This window comes from Balaenoptera ricei, chromosome 14 (assembly GCF_028023285.1).
Source record: "Balaenoptera ricei isolate mBalRic1 chromosome 14, mBalRic1.hap2, whole genome shotgun sequence".
NCBI lineage: Eukaryota > Metazoa > Chordata > Mammalia > Artiodactyla > Balaenopteridae > Balaenoptera > Balaenoptera ricei.
This window is the reverse complement of record NC_082652.1, coordinates 28,961,007-28,982,068: the sequence shown is the minus strand read 5'-3', so window position 1 is coordinate 28,982,068 and position 21,062 is coordinate 28,961,007. Positions and strand designations below refer to the sequence as shown.

Sequence of the window (21,062 nt, the reverse complement as noted above, 5' to 3'; positions counted from 1 at the left end):
GCAGGCCCTGCCGCGCGCCGTCTCGGCAGGTGGTTGGACGGGCACCTCAGGACCCCGCGCCGGGGGCCTCGAAGGACCCCGAGCCGAAGGCCTCGTAGGACCCCGCGCACCGCCTGCCCGTACTTCCGGCCGCAGGCTCTTCCCGCTGTAGCAGCCGGCCAGGCCATGTTCGTCCCCTGCGGGGACTCGGTCCCCGACCTCTCGGGGTGCACGCTCCTGATGGTGAGTCCGGCCCCGGGGGAGGGGGCGGGGTGGGGGTCCGAGCGGCGGTCCCCGGACGCGCGCGGGTCTGCGGCCCAGAGTCCTGGTGGCTGAGAGCGGAACGTGCGGGGAAGTGACCTGCGCTCAGCTGGTGTCGTGCGGGCCACTCGCTTTACCTTTCATCCTGGAAAACCTTTTCTCAGCTAGTTTGGGAGTCAGGCTCAAGCTAGGGAGTCGTTGTCATTAGCCAGGAAACTACAGACGGGTTGCTAAAGACTTTTGCTCACTCAATGAGCGTTCTATGGTGTCAAAATGTGACAAAAAGACTAGATTCTTGTCCTCAAGGAGTTTGCAGTTTAGTTTGAAACACATGTATATAAATAAGATTAGAATGTCAGAAAAGGTACAGAAAGGCCCTAGGATTTATTGGGAGGGGGAGGGACACAAGGACCTCTTAAGAAAAGCTTCATATTTGGAATTTAAAAAACAAACAGGCAAACAAACAGAAACATAGATTCGGAGAACGGATTGGTGCTTGCCAGCAGGGGTGGATAAAATGGGTGAAGGGGGTCAAAAGTACAAACCTCTAGTCAAAAATAAGTCCTGGGATGTAACTCGAAGTGTAGATCTTAAAAAGTTCTTATCACAAGAAAAAAGGTTTTTTTTGACTGTGTGGCGTTGGATGCTAACTAGACCTGTTGAGGTGATCATATTGCAGTATGTACAGATGTCGAATCACAATGTTGTACACCTGAAATTAATATAATATTATATGTCAATTATATCTTAGTTTTTTAAAAGGATGATGGTAATAGAAAAGTTACTGTTTGATAATTGTCATCATAATAGTGCACACAAGAAATATCAATGGGGACTTCCCTGGCGGTCCAGTGGTTAGGACTTCACCCATCCACTGCAGGGGGCACGGGTTTGATCCCTGGTTCAGGAACTAAGATCTCGCATGCTGCGTGGCCAAAAAAGAAAAAAAAAGTCAATGAATGCTTAAATTAGCATGTAATAGTGTACTGAGGAAGGAAATTTGACTTCATTTCAAAGTATCTTCCTGAAAAACATTTATTAATCACAAAAGAGAAAAAGTGTTTTTGCAGGAGATACCTGGCAAAACAAAAAAAAAAGAAAAAGAAGAATGTCATAGAGAAAGTAATGTCCAAAAGATACTAGTGGTACCCTTGACAGTGGAGTGGTGAAGAGGGAAGCCATGTTGGGTTGAAGAAATGGAAGATTCATTCCATTGGGGTATTCAGTAAGTGTTCAATCAGTAGTCTGAAAGGTGGAGCTAATGAAGGGGTCAGAATCTAGCTGTGATTCACCTGAGCGTAAGCGTGCAGTACCAGTGCTGTGACTGTTGTCTTCTGACTAAACTTTTGAAAGTGCTGCTAATTTAGTTGACTTAATGAATATATTATTTTACTGTTTCAGCCAGCAGTATCTGTTGGAAATGTTGGCCAGCTTGCAATAGATCTGATTATTTCTACACTGAACATGTGTAAGATTGGTTACTTCTATACCGATTGTCTTGTGCCGATGGTTGGAAACAATCCATATGCAACTGCAGAAGAAAATTCAACAGAACTCAGTATAAATGCTGAAGGTGTGTTATATTCTCCTACAAGGTAGAGTTGTTTTAAATCAGAACCAGACCCTCCCAGTATGTCCTGCAGCACCTGGCACCGGCTCTGTGCAGAGTTCAGGGCACTGTGTTCTCTTCTCCTGTGTACACCCTGGTTTAGGCCTTAGCCTTTCCTAAATGGCAGCTCCCTTGAGAGATGTGGTTGTATTTGTATTCTTGGATGGAATTTGAGATACCTATTTGTTTAACGTGGGGTTTTTCCCCTTTTATCCTCAGTTTTATTTTCTCTCCTTACTGGCGTGGGTAAGCATCACTAATACCAGGGAGAGAGAATTCCACTGGGCTCAGTCCCGTATGTTTAATACACGCTACCTCACACAGGCCTCTGCCATCCTGTCACATTGTTGTAGAATCCGTCGTAACACTGACGAGGCTCAGAGAGGCCGAGTTTCCTAACACTGCAGTAGGTGTGGGCTCTTCCCACGCCGTATGTCTCCACAGTTCCTCGTTGGACTGTCACACTGGGTTAGTTGGGGCACACAGTTTACAGCCCCCGACCACTGTGTTCATGATGAGACTGCCCCTCGGGAGGAGAGGAAAACAAAGGAGCCTCCAGTTACCTTACGTGATGGGCAGCTGCTGCCTTGGCCGCTCAGTCTTCGGTTTACCAGTTTAAGGTAGAAGCCAAAGGTGACAGAGGAGCATGAAAGACCGTAGGTGGACCGAGAAACAAGTGAGGAAGCATTTTGGGTTTTGTCAGTCTTACTAACCATGTCATTAGCTTGCAATAATGAAATACACTTTAGAAAGATGGTTTTGTTAACACTAGATAATTTCAATTATTGCCTTGAAGGACAAAGGACTATAAATAGTAGAACTAGAATTTTTATATTTAGGCTAATGATAACAACTGTCATTTGTTGAGTATCTCCTCTGAGCTGAACACTGTGCATTTACATGTGTTAATTCACTTAATGCTCACAACTACTCCATGGGTGGTTTTATAGATCAGGGAACCAGTGCACAGAGAAGTTTTGGTCCCATGATTAATCGAGGCAGCCTGACCCAGAGACCTGCCTCCCCGTCACCTGCTAATGCACTTTCGCTCCAGCGGAAGACCCACTGGCTTTCCTCTGACACAAACTGGCAGCAGGTCCATTGGGTACAGTTCTTTAATCCACTTTTTTATTTTTTAAGATGAGGTGTCTTTTTGAAATAAATTATAGACATCACAACATTCCACCCCCAAATATGTAAGTATGCACCTCTTATAGTACATTTTCTTACATAGCTAAAACACCATTGCATTTAACAAAATTAGCAATATCTTCCTATACCCTATCCATATTCAGAGAGGCCCAGTTTACCCAAAACTGTCCTTTTAAAGTTAGTTTGTCCAGACCAGGCCATAGTACTTCTGATTATCGTGCCTTTGAAATCTCTTACCCTACATAATCTCTTTCCCTTCTTTGCAAAACTGATTTATTGAAGGAAAAAACTGGACACACTGTCCTATAGAATGTCCCACCTTCTACGTTTGTCTGATTGCTTCCTGTGGTGTCATTTGCCATGTTCCTCTAGTTTCTGTATTTTCTGAAACTGGAGTTAAGAATAAAGGCTTGAGGGCTTCCCTGGTGGCGCAGTGGTTGAGAATCTGCCTGCCAGTGTGGGGGACACGGGTTCGAGCCCTGGTCTGGGAGGATCCCACGTGCCGCTGAGCAGCTGGGCCCGTGAGCCACAATTACTGAGCCTGCGCATCTGGAGCCTGTGCTCCGCAACAAGAGAGGCCGCGATAGTGAGAGGCCCGCACACCGCGATGAAGAGTGGCCCCCGCTTGCCGCAACTGGAGAAGGCCCTCACACAGAAACGAAGACCCAACACAGCCATAAATAAATAAATAAATAAATAAGTAAATAAATAAATAAATAAATAAATAAGAATAAAGGCTTGATTATTTAAAAGCTAAGTATTTTTGGCCAGAATATGTGAAAGGCGATGTTACATCACCTGACAAGAAAAAGGATCTGGAAAACAGGGTCTTAACAACAAAAAAAGACCTTTGTGATAACACTGGTGGAGAACACAAGTGTTGCTGTTGTAGAAAGTGGTACATCTTATATTTTAAAGCTCAGCCTTCCCTTTTCCCTAATTCCTAGACCTCCTTCTCTAGACTCCTTTGCCCCACACATACCTGGTGGTCAGCAGACTCACTGATGCAGCACAGCCCCGGCCACCCCATGTACACCAGTCCAACGAGACAACCCCGAAAAGACCTGTATAACAGAAGAGACGTGATCCACCAAAGGCTGTGCCCAAGTCTAGGGTAATTTGTAATCTTTTTACAGTAACTGAAAGCTTACCCCTTGGCACAGTGGCCTAATCACGTGTCCTCAGGCACTCTGTATTTTGTCCTTGGGTCATTTCGGAGCTTCTCATCCTTGGAGGTGAAGTTGGGCAGGACCTCTTAAGCATCAGTAAAGTTGGCCCCTTGTAGAATCTGATGAAAATTGTGGATCCTTTCTGCAGAAAAAATTCACACACGTTGACTCACAAAAATTTTTGCATGTTATTTCAGGTCTTTCAAAAACTCCTAAAGAACACAAATGTACCTATTGCAGGTATTTTATTACACAGCTAACATTTGCCGCATTTTATTCTTCCTTCTTCTAATGCCAATGACTGTTGCTGTTCTCTAGAGAAAAGAGGGAAGAATATCAGAAACCAAAAACGGTCTTAAGAATGATGTCATTTGTCATAGTGCTAGAAATTTCCAGGGGAATACTTCTTTGGTTTTACAGTCAAAGAAGAGAAATAATTTTATTTATTTATTTATTTATTTATGGCTGTGTTGGGTCTTCGTCTCTGTGCGAGGGCTTTCTCTAGTTGTGGCAAGCGGGGGCCACTCTTAATCGCGGTGCGTCGGCCTCTCACTATCGCGGCCTCTCTTGTTGCGGAGCACAGGCTCCAGACGCGCAGGCTCAGTTATTGTGGCTCACGGGCCCAGTTGCTGCGCGGCATGTGGGATCCTCCCAGACCAGGGCTTGAACCCGTGTCCCCTGCATTGGCAGGCAGATTCTCAACCACTGCACCACCAGGGAAGCCCCAGAGAAATAATTTTTGATAATTTTCTTACAGTTAACGTTTCAGCGCTGAATGTATTCCGTAGAATAAAGCCCACAGGTGAATTCTGAGGTATTAAAGTGTTTTGTTTTAACTAAATGATATAGTGCATATGTTCTATATTTTAACTATCAAAAACATTTAGATACAGAAGTTCTCCTAGTACAGCTTTTTATCATTATAACTTCACTTGTATGACTCCTTCAATTTAACTATCATTTGGTTTCATTTTCTTGGACTTGCAGTGTATGCATCGCCTTCAAAGAAACTAGTGGCTCTTCAGTTAAGATCCATTTTTATTAAGGTTAGTACATTATTTTTGCCTTCTTAAGTTTATTAAAGTGCAATATAATGAGAAAATACTGAGTCATTATCATTAAGACTCAAAAATCATTTCTTTGTTTATGTTTATACAGTTAAGCAAGGTTTGATTCTATAGAGAAATACTCATAAAATTTCGGAGTTGTTAGTATTATTTCATTAATATATTGAAAGGAATTGGGACCTATAGCTTGGGTCTTATATATTCCCGATTCAGGTAACATTGGTGAAAAACTTTAAGCATATAAATATTACAGGTTTATTCTATTTGAGTTACATTTCAAATCAGTGGCATCTACATAAAAATTATATATATATGAAAATATTTTCTGAATCCAACTTCTTTCGTCTTCCGCTGCCACCACTCCAGTCCAGCCACCACCTCCCTCACGCCCCGATTCTGCTTCTGCACCACCCGCCCCACAGACAGCTCCACCCATGATCCTTTAAATCTCAATCAAAGCACGTCACTTCTGCCTTCCAAACCCGCCAGTAGCTTCCCATCTCAAAGCGAGTTCACAGCCCTCACCACGGCCCGACAGACCCTACATTTCTGACGTGGCAGCCACTAGACACATGTAGCTGTTTAAATTTTGACTCATTCATTAAAAGTAAGTAAAATTTAAAATTCAGTTCCTCTGTCCCAGTAGCCACATTGCAAGTTCTCCACAGCCATGCGTGGCGAGCAGCTGCCGTAAAGAGCATTTGGTTACCATGGAACATCTGCGGGACAGCTCTGTCCCTGGCCCCACGTCCAGCTGTCCTGCGTGCCTGTCCCCTGCTCCCCCTCTTGCTTGCCCTGCTCCAGCCACACTGGCCACCCTGTGCTGTTCAAACACATTAAGCTCATCCTGTCTCAGTCTTCACAGTAGTTTCTCTGCCTGGACCACTTTTCCACTGGACACCTGAATGGCTCACTTCCTTTAGTCTTTGCTTAACTGTCCCTCATCAGAAAGGCCTCCCCCCAGCACCCTTTCTCTCATCTTATCCTGAGCTAGTTTTCTTCACGACTCCTCACTTCCCACCTCTGATAGAAAGGAAGTTCCCTGAGAAAAGTGACAAGGTGTCATTCACTGCTGTATCCTCGGCTTCTAGACAGAGCCTTGGTGTAGAGTGGATTGAGGTACCACCTGTTCAGGGGGGCAGAAAGGTCTCCCCTTCCCGGGGGCCCCTCCACACCCCCACAGTCACCATGTTGTAGGAGCGGGATCTCACGGGTGCACTTCTTCACGTCTGGCCTCCTTAACTCCACATTCTGTCTACGAGGTGCTTCCACGTTGTTGCAGGTAGAGGTAGTTACTTCCTTCTCACCTCTGTGTGTGAATCTGTTGTGTAAATAAACCATGATTTACCCATATTGTTGATGGAGCATTTGATATTTTTCCAGTTTGAGGCTATCATGAATGGAGCTATGGTTATTTTAATATTTATCACTCTTTGCTTAGTTAACAATATCACACACAAAGTTTGGCAGTGAGAGTTGCTAGCATTTTTGCATTGTGCCACGTGGCTTTTTTGTTCTCTTTCTAATATCAGTGTAAGTTCGAGAAGTAAGATGGACAATTCAGACACTTCTAAATGAAATTTTTTAAAAATTATTTATTTATTTATTGGCTGTGTTGGGTCTTCGTTGCTGCATGTGGGCTTTCTCTAGTTGTGGCGAGCAGGGGCTACTCTTGGTTGCGGTGCGCAGGCTTTGGGCGGGGGCTGCTTGGCTTCTCATTGCAGTGGCTTCTCGTTGCAGAGCGCAGGCTCTAGGTGCGCGGGCTTTGGTAGTTGCAGCACACGGGCGGGCTCAGTAGTTGTGGTTTGTGGGCTCTAGAGCACAGGCTCAGTAGTTGTGGCGCACGGGCTTAGTTGCTCCATGGCATGTGGGATCTTCCCGGACCAGGGCTCGAATCCGTGTCCCCTGCATTGGCAGGCAGATTCTTAACCACTGCGCCACCAGGGAAGTCCCTGAAATTGTTGATGTAAATAAAGAGTGATTTCAAAGTAGCAAACATTTATTGAGCGTAGATTCTTTGCACCAATAATACTCTAAATACTTCAAGCATGTTGCTCTACTCAGTCCTCACAACAATCCTAGGAGGCAGATGCTAATTATCTTCATTTTACAAGTGAGAAATCGGAAACACAGAAGCTCAGACAGCTTGTTCAAGCCGTGTGGTCCATGGGTGAAGCCAGCATTCTAGACCCGGCAGCCTGGCTCTGGAGCTGGCCTCTCTTAACCACGACACAAACTGCCCTTCTGTTTTTAAAAGGTAGCCATTTCTTACCTGCATTTTAAATTTTATTGAATAATTATTTTATTAACAGCCTCTGAAAAGAGTGTCCATAAAGTGGGTTTTCCCCCCAAATTTTATGACCCAGATCCCAGATTAGTCACCTGTTCACATCTTGCCACACCTGCTTGATTCTCTTTGCGCAAGTACACGCAGTTTCCTCCTGCCAAACAGTCCAAAAGGAGGCTGCTGACATCATGTTGCTCACTCCATACAAGAACGAGACTCTTCTTCACACGCAACCTCACAACCACAACACTGCCACACACCTAGAAAGTCAGCATTCAGTGAATTATTAAGTACTAGCATTCGGCATATTCAAATTCCCCAGTTGTTCCCCAGATATCCTTCAATCCTGGATCCAGGCAAGGTTTGTGTGTTGCCTTAGGCTGTTACAGCTTTTCAGCTGGTGTTCAGTGTAGAGCTGCCCTCCTCTTTCTGTGATTCACAATATTGACTCCTCTGAGGGACCCAGGCCAGATGTTCAGCCTTCTGGATTCACCTAACTGTTTCTTTCTGATCAGATTTGGGGCAGAAATTTCTGGCAAGAACGTCTCATAGATAACCACGTGGTGGTTTTTGAGTAACAATAGATCACTGAAGTACAGAACCGGGAAATTGAAATCTAGATTCCTCACGCTTAGCTTATCTCTAGTTGTAAAGATAAAATAAATAGTCATTGAGGGGTGCCTTCAAGATGGTGGAGGAGTAAGACGTGATGATCACCTTCCTCCCCACAAATACATCAAAACTACATCTACATGTGGAACAACTCCTACAGAACACCTACTGAACGCTGGCAGAAGACCTCAGACTTCCCAAAAGGCAAGAAACTGCCCATGTACCTGGGTAGGGCAAAAGAAAAAAGGAAAAACAGAGACAAAAGAATAGGGACGGGACCTGCACCTCTGGGAGGGAGCTGTGAAGGAGGAAAAGTTTCCACACACTAGGAAGCCCCTTCACTGGTGGAGACGGAGGGTGGCTGGGGGGAAGCTTTGGAGCCACAGAGGAGAGTGCAGCAACAGGGGTGCAGAGGGCAAAGTGGAGAGATTCCTGCACTGAGGATCGGTGCCGACCAGCACTCACCAGCCCGAGAGGCTTGTCAGCTCACCCACTGGGGCGCGTGGGGGCTGGGAGCTGAGGCTCGGGCATCGGAGGTCAGATCCCAGGGAGAGGACTGGGGTTGGCTGCGTGAAGACAGCCTGAAAGGGGCTAGTGTGCCACAGCTAACAGGGAGGGAGTCCGGGGAAAACTCTGGACCTGCCTAAGATGCAGGAGACCATTGTTTTGGGATGCACAAGGAGAGGCGATTCAGAGCACCACCTAAACAACCTCCAGAGATGGGCGTGAGCCGCAGCTATCAGTGTGGACTCCAGAGACAAGCATGAGATGCTAAGGCTGCTACTGCAGCCACCAAGAAGCCTGTGTGCAAGCACAGGTCACTATCCACACCTCCCCTCCCGGGAGCCTGTGCGGCCCACCACTGCCAGGGTCCTGTGATCCAGGGACAGCTTCCCCGGGAGAACACACGGCGCGCCTCAGGCTATTGCAACATCACGCCAGCCTCTACCACCACAGGCTTGCCCCACAATCTATACCCCTCCCTCCCCCTGGCTTGAGTGAGCCAGAGCCCCCTTAGCAGCCACTTCTTTTACCCTGTCCTGTCTGGGTGGGGAAGAGATGCCCTCATGCGACCTACACGCAGAAGCAGGGCCAAATCCAAAGCTGAACCCCAGGAGCTGTGTGAACAAAGTAGAGAAAGGCAAATCTCTCCCAGCAGCCTCAGGAGCAGCAGATTAAATCTCCACAATCAACTTGATGCACCCTGCATCTCTGGAATACCTGGATAGACAATGAATCATCCCAAAATTGAGGCGGTGGACTTTGGTAGCAACTGTAGACTTGGGGTTTGCTTTCTGCATCTAATTTTTTTCTGGTTTTATGTTTATCTTAGTTTAGTATTTAGAGCTTATTAACATTGGTAGATTTGTTTATTGATTTGGTTGCTCTCTTCCTTTTTTAATTTTTATATATATATATTTTTTTTTTTTCCTTTTTCTCTTTTTGTGAGTGTGTCTGTGTATGCTTCTTTGTGTGATTTTGTCTGTATAGCTTTGCTTTTACCATTTGTCCTAGGGTTCTGACTGAGCGTTTTTTGGTTTGGGGGTTTTTTTTTTTAGTATAGTTTTTTAGTGCTTGTTATCATTGGTGGATTTGTTTTTTGGTTTGGTTGCTCATGAGAGATTACTACAAGCACCTATATGCCAATAAAAGGAACAACCTGGAAGAAATGGACAAATTCTTAGACAAGCACAACCTTCCGAGACTGAACCAGGAAGAAATAGAAGATATAAACAGACCAATTACAAGCACTGAAATTGAAACTGTCATTAAAAATCTTCCAACAAACAAAAGCCCAGGACCAGATGGCTTCACAGGCGAATTCTATCAAACATTTACAGAAGAGCTAACACCTATCCTTTGCAAACTCTTCCAAAATATAGCAGAGGGAGGAACACTCCCAAACTCATTCTATGAGGCCACCATCACCCTGATAGCAAAACCAGACAAAGATGCCACAAAAAAAGAAAGCTACAGGCCAATATCACTGATGAACATAGATGCAAAAGTCCTGAACAAAATACTAGCAAACAGAAGCCAACAGCACATTAAAAGGATCATACACCATGATCAAGTGGGGTTTATCCCAGGAATGCAAGGATTCTTCAATATATGCAAATCAATCAATGTAATACACCATGTTAACAAATTGAAGGAGAAAAACCATATAATCATCTCATTAGATGCAGAAATGGTTTCGACAAAATTCAACACCCATTTATGATAAAAACCCTCCAGAAAGTAGGCATAGAGGGAACTTACCTCAACATAATAAAGGCCATATATGACAAACCCACAGCCAACATTGTTCTCAATGGTGAAAAACTGAAACCATTTCCACTAAGATCAGGAACAAAACAAGGTTGCCCACTCTCACCACTATTATTCAACATAGTTTTGGAAGTTTTAGCCACAGCAATCAGAGAAGAAAAAGAAAAGGAAGGAATCCAAATCGGAAAAGAAGAAGTAAAACTGTCACTGTTTGCAGATGACATACTATACAAAGAGAATCCTAAAGATGCTACCAGAAAACTACTAGAGCTAATCAATGAATTTGATAAAGTAGCAGGATACAAAATTAATGCATAGAAATCTCTTGCATTCCTATACACTAATGATGAAAAATCTGAAAGAGAAATTAAGGAAACACTCCCATTTACCATTGCACAAAAAGAATGAAATACCTAGGAATAAACCTACCTAAGGAGACAAAAGACCTATATGCAGAAAACTATAAGACACCGATGAAAGAAATTAAAGATGATACACACAGATGGAGAGATATACCATGTTCTTGGATTGGAAGAATCGACATTGTGAAAATGACTCTACTACCCAAAGCAATCTACAGATTCAGTGCAATCCCTATCAAACTACCAATGGCATTTTTCACAGAACTAGAACAAAAAATTTCACAATTTGTGTGGAAACACAAAAGACCCCGAATAGCCAAAGCAATCTTGAGAAAGAAAAATGGAGCTGGAGGAATCAGGCTCCCTGACTTCAGACTATACTAGAAAGCTACAGTAATCAAGACAGTATGGTACTGGCACAAAAACAGAAATATAGATCAATGGAACAGGATAGAGAGCCCAGAGATAAACCCATGCACCTATGGTCACCTTATCTTTGATAAAGGAGGCAAGAATATACAGTGAACAGCCTCTTCAGTAAGTGGTGCTGGGAAAACTGGACAGCTACATGTAAAAGAATGAAATTAGCACATTCCCTAACACCATACACAAAAGTAAACTCAAAATAGGTTAAAGACCTAAATGTAAGGCCAGACACTATAAAACTCTTAGAGGAAAACATAGGCAGAACACTCCATGACATAAATCACAACAAGATCCTTTTTGACCCACCTCCTGGAGAAACGGAAATAAAAACAAAAATAAACAAATGGGACCTAATGAAACAAAAGCTTTTGCACAGCAAAGGAAACCATAAACAAGATGAAAAGACAACCTTCAGAATGGGAGAAAATATTTGCAAACGAAGCAACTGACAAAGGATTAATCTCCAAAATATACAGGCAGCTCATGCAGCTCAATATCAGAAAAACAATCCAATCCAAAAATGGGCAGAAGACCTAAATAGACATTTCTCCAAAGAAGATATACAGATTGCCAACAAACACATGAAAGGATGCTCAACATCACTAATCGTTTAGAGAAATGCAAATCAAAACTACAATGAGGTATCACCTCACACCAGTCAGAATGGCCATCATCAAAAAATCTACAAACAATAAATGCTGGAGAGGGTGTGGAGAAAAGGGAACCCTCTTGCACTGTTGGTGGGAATGTAAATTGATACAGCCGCTATGGAGAACAGTATGGAGGTTCCTTAAAAAACTAAAAATAGAACTACCGTATGACCCAGCAATCCTACTATATATATATATATATATATATATATATATATATATATATATATACATACATACATACACATACCCCGAGAAAACCATAATTCAAAAAGAATCATGTGCCACAATGTTCATTGCAGCTCTATTTTCAATAGCCAGGACTTGGAAGCAACCTAAGTGTCCACTGACAGATGAGTGGATGAAGAAGATGTGGCACATATATACAATGGAATATTACTCAGCCATAAAAAGAAACAAAATTGAGTCATTTGTAGTAAGGTGGATGGACCTAGAGTCTGTCATACAGAGTGAAGTAAGTCAGAAAGAGAAAAACAAATACCGTATGCTAACACATATATATAGAATCTAAAAAAAAAAAAATGGTCACGAAGAACCTAGGGGCAAGACGGGAATAAAGACGAAGACCTATTTGAGAATGGACTTGAGGATATGGGGAGGGGGAAGGGTAAGCTGGGACAAAGTGAGAGAGTGGCATGGACATATATACACTACCAAATGTAAAGTAGATAGCTAGTGGGAAGCAGCCACATAGCACAGGGAGATCAGCTCGGTGCTTTGTGACCACCCTGAGGTGTGGGATAGGGAGGGTGGGAGGGAGACGCAAGAGGGAGGAGATATGGGGATGTATGTATATGTATAGCTGATTCACTTTGTTATACAGCAGAAACTAACACACCATTGTAAAGCAATTCTACTCCAATAAAGATGTTAAAAAATAAAAATAAAAAAATAGTCATTGCTCCTCATTTTTCACCTTCAGTCTAAGGACAGTAAGTGGATCTAAAAATAATTCTAATTTTAGTATATATAAACTATATATCATCACATAACGTGGGTGAAATACTATATAGACTACTCTTACTATAACTCTAGGATCTAACTTTTCTATTTTTGTTTTATTCTTTCAATGGTATACAAAGTATAAATCAAAGTCATTCTGTGAGAAACTGCTTTCCTGGGTGAAAAGCAGCAACTGTGCCAAAGTTGTTGTTCTTTCAAGCAGCCACTCGTATCACCGTAATGACCTCCAGCTCCGCAGGTATGTCTGTGTCTTTGGAAAAGTATTTTGCTATGATTTATACAGTTATTAGGATGATTTCTCTATTAAAAGGTTAAAATATAATTTTAAAGCCATGTATATCCTTTCCTGTCCTCCCTGGAATTTAGAAAGAAGGAGGTAAAGAACATGAGCTAGGAGGATTAGAGGTGGGGGGCCCTTGACATTCCCAGGGCTGTGGCACTGGGATCCTAGGGTAAAGGCGGGAATGGTTCTGGAGCTGTGCTCTGCTCTGTGGTATCACGTGCCTGGCAGCGCTGCAAACCTCAGCTGATGAAGAGCAAGGAGAAAGGGTACCTGATGTTTATTGGTTGATCGTTTTTCAAAGACTGGATTGATGTTTCTGTTTATTTCTGTATATTCAACCATTTGTATTTGCAGAACTCCAGTTGTCTTTAAGTATAGCTCCCAGGCATGTCAGATTGAATTCTTAAATAGAAGACAAAGTATACAAGACTTAGAAATCTAAACTAGTTTATTGCATTATCATTTCTTCACCTGTAAAATTCTGATGAAGAAATTATTAGCCAAGAGTAACCTTTCAAGACTAGACTTAGTTTCTGGGACTCTCACAGTGGGCCTGGTGGGAGCGTGGCTGTGGACATCCTCACGCTGGCCTGGCCTTGGGTTAAGTTTTCCTGTCTCTATGCTCTCCCCTAAATTTGTAAATAGCAAGTCAGCGCAATATTTTTACATGTTGCTCTTCCATAGACTGCTGAAACGCGTGTTTTGCTTTGTGCAGAATATATGGAGAACAAGATAATTTTTGCTAAAAGAACTGTTAATTGTCTTAATGTACGTATTTGTGAGTTTTTAGTTAATTATATGATTGTTTCCAGTACTCCCTTCAGGTACCTACTTACACCTTCCATGCAAAAAAGTGTTCAGAATAAAATACAGAGCCTTAACTGGGAAGAAATGGAAAAAAGCCCATGCATTCCTGAAATAGACGATTCTGAGTTTTGTGTCCGTATTCCTGGAGGAGGTATCACAAAAACGCTCTATGACGAAGGGTGAGCTTACCTATATATTTGCTGCCCATCTTATCTGAAAATGAAAGTAAGATAACTGGGATAGTGTTTGGAGTACTTACTGGAACTCTGAAAATGTCTTCCTTAAATAGGTACCGTGTTACATTCAGGGGAAAGATTGAAATGTGGTTATAGAATTGGTTCCTGAAAAGCTGTATTTAATGCCTTATTATGTGTGTCATGTTAGGGGTCCTAATACATATTCTGTGCAACCTCTGCAGTCAGTCCTCTTTGCAGTGGTGGTGGTGGTGAGATGTACATAACATTAAACTAACCATTTTTAAGTATACAATTAAGTGACATTCAGTACATTCATTGTTATGTACCCATCACCACCATCCACTTTCAGAACTTTGTCATCATTCTAAATAGAAGGTCTGTACTCATTAAATAACTCCTGTTTTATACCTGAAAATCTATGCTCTTATTAAAACCATCATTTCCCTCAACTTTTCTTTTTTTCCTAGCCTGTCTTCCATTCGTGTTTTCACTTCTTTCCCTGTCTAGCTTATGCCCTTTAGTATAATATATTATTTCACCTCTTCTCTTACCATAGCCTAGAAGCCCTGGCCACCTGGTTATTCTCCACATCTGCCCTGCAAACCACCAGCTTTGAATCATTCTCTCGCTCCATTCAGGCCACATCACCTGTGGCCTGCACTTTTGTCAGACCATAGACTGCGGGGCTTAAACAACAGAAATGTATTTGCTCACAGCTCTGGAGGCTGGAGGTCAGGGTGCCGGCCTGGTCGGGTTCTGGGGAGGGCCCTCTTCCTGGCCTGCAGACGGCCACCTTCTGGCTGTGTCATCACGCAGCAGAGAGAGAGCTCCTTCTCTCCTTGTAAGGCCATGGTCCCATCGGATTAGGGCCCCCTCCTGTGACCTTTCACTGAATTACCTCCTAAACCTCCTGCTTCCAGATACAGTCACCTGTGGGTGAGGCTTCCACTTGTAGGTTCTGGAGGGACACAGTCCAGGACACAGCAGCTGCTGTCAGGGTCTCTTGATCGATCCCCTACTGCCTCATTCTGACCTGCCCTGACCACCTCAGCAGCAATGCTGGAATTAACTTTCTAAAATGCAAAACTGATCACAAGACTCCCTGAGTAAAAATCCATCAGCAGTTTTACTTGCCTTTTGCGGAATCTGGTTCATCCTCCGCAATGTGCCATCCAGGGCCCTCCTGGCCCCTCTGGCCTGGCCCCCCGGGTGCGCTCTGCACAGATGCCTCCTGGCCCTCATGGTGTCTCCAGAGCTGTCTCATTCTTCCTTGCTTTTGTTCCGTCTCCTTTTCTCCTCTTGTCTCCTTTGCAACAACCTGCCCGGTTTGCCCGAGTCGGCCCCACGTCACTTCCTGTATGTCCTTGCTGGTCTCGCCCTTCTCTGCGGGGGGAGGGGGATTCTGCTCTCTCCGCGCTCCCCCCGCACTCTGCCCCTTCAAACTGACTTCTTGCTTCTTTGCAAGTCAGTCTCCTATCTTTGCTTCTGACCGTGTCAGAGTAGCTGATAGCAGACTTGCCCTCCTGCCATAAACAGTTAGAAACTGGACAACATTAATGAAACAACTGTTCATCAGACATTGGACACCATGCAGCACACAGCTGTGAAGCCTGGGAGAAAGCAGTAGAGTCCTGCTATTGCCCCAGCTTCCTGCTGGACTGCAGCATGGGGTGGGGGGACCCAAGCAGAGCGCAACCATCTTGCTGAGTCGAGGGGACTGGAGACCAGAGTTGGGGTGGCTGACATAGCTGGAGAGTATGAGGCAGAGAACCAGAGGGGGACAACTGCTGGGGGAAGAGCTCTGGGGCCTGCCTGAGCCCTTCTCAACCATGAGCTCACAAGTATAGGGTGAAATCGTGAGGGCAGAGAACAACCTCTGGGCAGCTGTTAACTTTGCCGACAGAGTTAGCAACAGTAGACAAAATACTGTGAAAGACACGTCCCTCATAGAACATTTGGAAAATGTAGAATAGTCAAAAGAAACAATATTTTAAATACTCAGTTCTGTCACCCAGAAGAAACTACCACTACTAATTTATTGGTCTGTTTTCTGTTTTGAATTAAATTCTGTTTTGAATTAAACATTTTGAACTAAATGTTTGTATCTGCAAGATACTGCAACTCTACCATCGGTAGCTTTAAAATTCATGCTATTTACAGATATTTCTCACAAAATTGATGTTCTTTTAATTTTCCAGCACGGATCTTGGTGTGGGGCAGGAACATTCATGTGCCCAGGGTGGGTGTTACATGGTTCCTAGTTTTGTCCCTACAAATAGAAGATAAATAAGTGATCTTGTGATGTGGCATCTCCTTGCCTAAAACCTGGCAGATTATCTCAGCTATAAAAACAGGCACACTGGAACCATCATCTTGTATCAGTAGAAGAATACCTAATTATTCTTTTTAATTGTTGTAGCTGTTCTAAAGAAATCCCAATGGTGATTCTGCTGAAATTCGTTTCGGAAGGAGACAATATCCCAGATGCGTTAGGTCTTGTTGAATATCTTAATGAATGGCTTCAGATAATCAAACCATGTGTAAGTTCCACTAAAGCTTAAGTCTCTGATTTCTCTGGTTATGTATTCATAAACTTGCATTTTTACATACTATATAAGTAGACCAAATAAGTGAAAGTTTATGTTAAATTTAGACATCTTTATATAAAATTTAAGTTAGCTGAACTTTTCAAAAGAAGACAGCTAAGCAACCTGTTGTCTACAGTTGTTTCAATAAGGCTTATTTTCAAAAAAAAGGAAAATCTTAAGTACTTCATTGTATTCATTCTTAGTGTTGCATTAATTATACCAGGCAGCTTTTTATAAGGATAAACAAGTCCTCTTTGGAATTCAGGTTTTTCTTTTTTTTTTTTAAGCAAAAGGTATAGCTTTGTGAGTAATACTTTAGCTATTGAATATGCATTGTAATTAAAATACTTTTCTCTATTATGAAATAAGAGCATGACATCCAGGGAAATCAGTTAGCCTTTAGGCATAACAGAAGTAACCTAAGCCTGCTTTACATGGTGGGTGACTATCTTTTTAATTCATGCTTTTTTGAAGAAAAAATTGATAAAAATCACACAGCATTGATTTTTTTTTTTTAACCACTATTTCTTTTGAATTTGATTTTGCTCCATGGACTCTATTTATAGCCTTTCTGGTTTGTATCTTTATGGTTTGGAAATTTATCTTCAGCTGATATAAAGACACAGAAATGTATTACTTTGTTTTTCCTTACAATAAATCACAGCTAGAAGTGTCAAAACCAAAAGGAACAACAACAACAAAGGGAGAGTTTTGTAATACGTGTTAAAAGGAGATTTAGTGATAAAAAAATCACTAAATATTGATTAAAAATATTGCAAAGTTGAGGGATTACAATATTTTGTTCTTCATTTGCAGTGTGATGACCCCTCAGCATCTGCCTTGCCATGGAAAATGCCGAGTTCCTGGAGGTTACTCTTTGGCAGTGGTCTTCCCCCTGCACTTTTCTGATCCGTTTTCAGTTTTATACCTTATGTCCCAAGACACTTACTACCAACACAACTGTTAAACAACTATATAAAAAGAATGTATTAGGAAATCTTTACTTTTCACAGAAAAATCTCAAAGAAAAATGGATTAACCAAAGGTTGTTTTTGCCATGCTTTTCATCATATACAACAAATGTAAATTTTGTGCAATAAAGTGTTTCCTAAGTAATTTTATCTGAATGTGTTTTTTTTTTTTTTTAACTCAGACTTCTATATTAGTTTCCTATGTCTGCTGTAACAAATTACCACAAACTTAGTGGTTTAAGACAAAATAAATCTATTATCTTAGAATTCTGGAAGTCAGAATTCCAGAATAGGTCTCACTGGGCGAAGTCAAGGTGCTGGCAGGGCTGCGTTTTCTCTGGAGGGTCTTGGAAAGAATCCGTTTCCTACCCCTTTCCAGCTTCTAGAAGCTGCAGCATTCATTGGTTCATGGCTCCTTCCTCCATCTGGAATAATTTCCCCATCTCAAAAGAAAGAGTTTGAGTATAAGAGAAAAGGTTTTCATTTTTGAGTGCCTACTACATACCAGTCACTTTTTACCTGCTATTTTGTTGTGTTACGTCTGTGCCTTGGCTTTCTCATCTATAAAACAAGGGCTTATAATATTAAGGGGTACACCCTACTCCATAGCACTCAGTAAATGATTTATTTCTGATAAATTATTCTGGGTTCTGTAGCCTGATGTGTTTCCCTTTGGGAAACTATCGTGGGGTTGGGATGTCAGCCAGATGATGGGATAGGAAGTCCCAGCCCTTGACCCAACAGAGACACCACTTACAAATCAAAATACCTTTATGGGAAGCAGAAACCAGTTAAAGAGTTCCAGTTCCCCAGGCAAGTCCAGAGTTGAGAACAGCTGCACTGAAAACAGAAGAGCGGTTTCACTTTACCCACAACTGTCCCTCCCTCAAGCCACCAGCTCAACATGTTGGGAGAAAGTCACCAGCTCCAGGCTTCTGGGGGATGAAGGGGTAGGGAAGAGGGGACTGCATCCAACGGGTTGGCTTTTCGCAGGGCTGCTGGAGTGGCTGGTTTCTGCCTCGACTGACTTGGACCCCTGACGAAACTGGCAGAGTTTAGATGCCAGGGGGCCACTGAAAGCAAAGGCGGGGTGGTGGGGGGAGGAGTGGTGTGCTGCAGCCCCAGAGAGCCTGCGATGCCACAGACAGGCCAGCAACATCTCTACACAGTCCAAAGGCACCCAATTGGAGGGAAAGAGAAGAATAAAGTGTGGGTCCAACAGTCCAGCTTCTCAGAGGGCTGTTGAGGGACCAGTATCTGTCTCACCTGACTCAGGATGCTGATGGGGAGACAGCATACTTTGGATGCCCGGGGACTGCTGAGGACAAAGGGGAGAGTGGCACCTTGCTGCTGCAGCACCAGAGAACAAGCCTTGGACACCACAGGGAGCAAGAGATGACAAGCACCTGAAAAAGAAACCTGCAATTCTCTCTAACTGGGAAATTACATGCACAAGCCCAGAGAAATTACGTCCTCCAAAAAGGATTTCTGAGGCCCCCAGACTCCCCAGCTAGCCCAACTGGTGAAGGTCTTCCCTGTAAGAAGACTGAGAGAGGTGGCTGTTTTATCAAATACATAAAACTCAACAACAACCACAAAATCATGAGGCACAAGAATAAACAGAGAAACATGGCTCAATCAAAAGAACAAAAGAAACCAATCTCCAGAAACCAATCCCAAGGAAACAGAAATCTATGAATTACATGACAAAGAATTCAAATTAATTGTCTTAAAGAAGCACAGTGATCTACAAGAGCACAGACAACCAAGTGGATTAAGAACAATGCATGAACAAAATGAGAATATCAACAAAGAGAAACTATTTTTTAAAAGAACCATACAAAAATTCTGGAGCTGAAGAATATAATAACTAAATTGAAATATTCACTAGAGGGGTTCAACAGCAGACTCGATCAGGCAGAAGAAAGAATCAGCAATTCTGATGATTGAAATTAACCAAGTCAGAGGTATAAAAAAAAGACTGATGAAAAATGGAGAAAGCCTAAGGGACCTATAAAACAGCATAAAATGGACCAATATATGTATTTTAAGAGTCCAAGAAGGAGCAAAGAGAGACAAAGCATATTTTAAAAAATAATAATAGGGACTTCCCTGTTGGTCCAGTGATTAAGACTCTGTGCTTCCAATGCAGGGGGAGTGGGTTTGATCCCTGGTCAGGGAACTAAGATCCCACATGCCAGGTGGCACTGCAAAAAAAAAAAAGGCTTTTCTAATCTGAGAAAAGAAATGGATTTGAGAAGCTCAAAAGACTCCAAATAGGATGAACCTAAACAACCCCCACCCAAGACACCTTATAATCAAAAAACTGTCAAAAATCAAAGACAGAATCTTAAAAGGAGCAAGAGAAAAGCAACTCATCACAAGTGAGTTCCCATAAGATAATAAGCAGATATCTCAGCAGAAAACTTAGAGGCCAGAAGGGAGTGGGATGATATATGGAAAATGCTGAAAGGAAAAAAAATGTGCCAGTCAAGGATATTATCCTGAGGCTTCCCTGGTAGCACAGTGGTTAAGAATCCGCCTGCTGATGCAGGGGACACAGGTTCAAGCCCTGGTCCAGGAAGATCCCACATGCCGCGGAGCAACTAAGCCCATGCACCACAACTACTGAGCCTGCGTGCCACAACTGCTGAAGCCCGTGCGCCTAGAGCCTGTGCTCTGCAACAAGAGAAGCCACTGCAATGAGAAGCCCGTGCACCGCAACAAAGAGGAGCTCCTGCTCACTGCGACTAGAGAAAGCCCACGCACAGCAATGAAGACCCAACACAGCCAAAAATAAATAAAATAAATAAATTTTAAAAACTTAAAAAAAAAAAAGGATGCTATCCAGCAAAACTGTCCTTCACAAATTAAGAAATAAAGACTTTCCCTGGTGAACAAAACCTGAGGGAGTTCATCACCACTAGATGTGACTTACAGGAAATAATAAAGCAAGTCCTGCAAGTTGAAACAAAAAGATGTTAGAAAGCAACATGAAAGCATATAAAAATATAAAACGCTCTGGTAAAATTAAATAGACAAATACAGAATCTAGTAATGGTGTAAAGGTGGTGTGTAAAGCAATTTTAATTCTGGTATAGAATTTAAAAGATAAAAGCACAAAAATGACTATAAAACTTAATAGATAAATAATATATAAATATATAAACAAAGTGAAGGTGGAGAGATATAAAAGAATGGAGTTTTTGCAGATGATTCAAGTTGTTATCAGCATAGAATAGATTGTTATAAGATGTCTTATGTAAGCCTCACAGTAACCACAAAGTAAATATCTATAGAAGATATACAAAAGAAAATGAGGAAAAAATTAAAGCATGCCAACACACACAAAAAAATCAATGAAACACAAAGAAAGGCAGCAAGAGG

The 21,062-nt window shown here is 42.5% G+C and overlaps 1 protein-coding gene across 1 annotated transcript; it reads left to right on the top strand.

Annotated features, from left to right (window-relative positions):
- The first annotated feature begins 59 nt into the window (after positions 1–59).
- On the top strand, positions 60–17,820 carry PSMG2 (proteasome assembly chaperone 2). Its single transcript, XM_059894069.1, has 7 exons — positions 60–222; positions 1,642–1,813; positions 5,158–5,216; positions 12,949–13,067; positions 13,925–14,098; positions 16,536–16,656; positions 17,521–17,820. Exons 1-7 carry the CDS (start codon positions 166–168, stop codon positions 17,611–17,613), a joined length of 795 nt encoding a protein of 264 aa, XP_059750052.1. The 5' UTR covers positions 60–165; the 3' UTR covers positions 17,614–17,820.
- The last annotated feature ends 3,242 nt before the right edge of the window (positions 17,821–21,062 follow it).

Bases quoted from the DNA above. Each gene is read 5' to 3' on its own strand.
- PSMG2 (XM_059894069.1), top strand. From the start codon at position 166: ATGTTCGTCCCCTGCGGGGACTCGGTCCCCGACCTCTCGGGGTGCACG. The intron at 13,068-13,924 runs GTATGTCTGTGT...GATTGTTTCCAG, and splicing joins AATGACCTCCAGCTCCGCAG to TACTCCCTTCAGGTACCTAC. The intron at 14,099-16,535 runs GTGAGCTTACCT...TAATTGTTGTAG, and splicing joins AAAACGCTCTATGACGAAGG to CTGTTCTAAAGAAATCCCAA.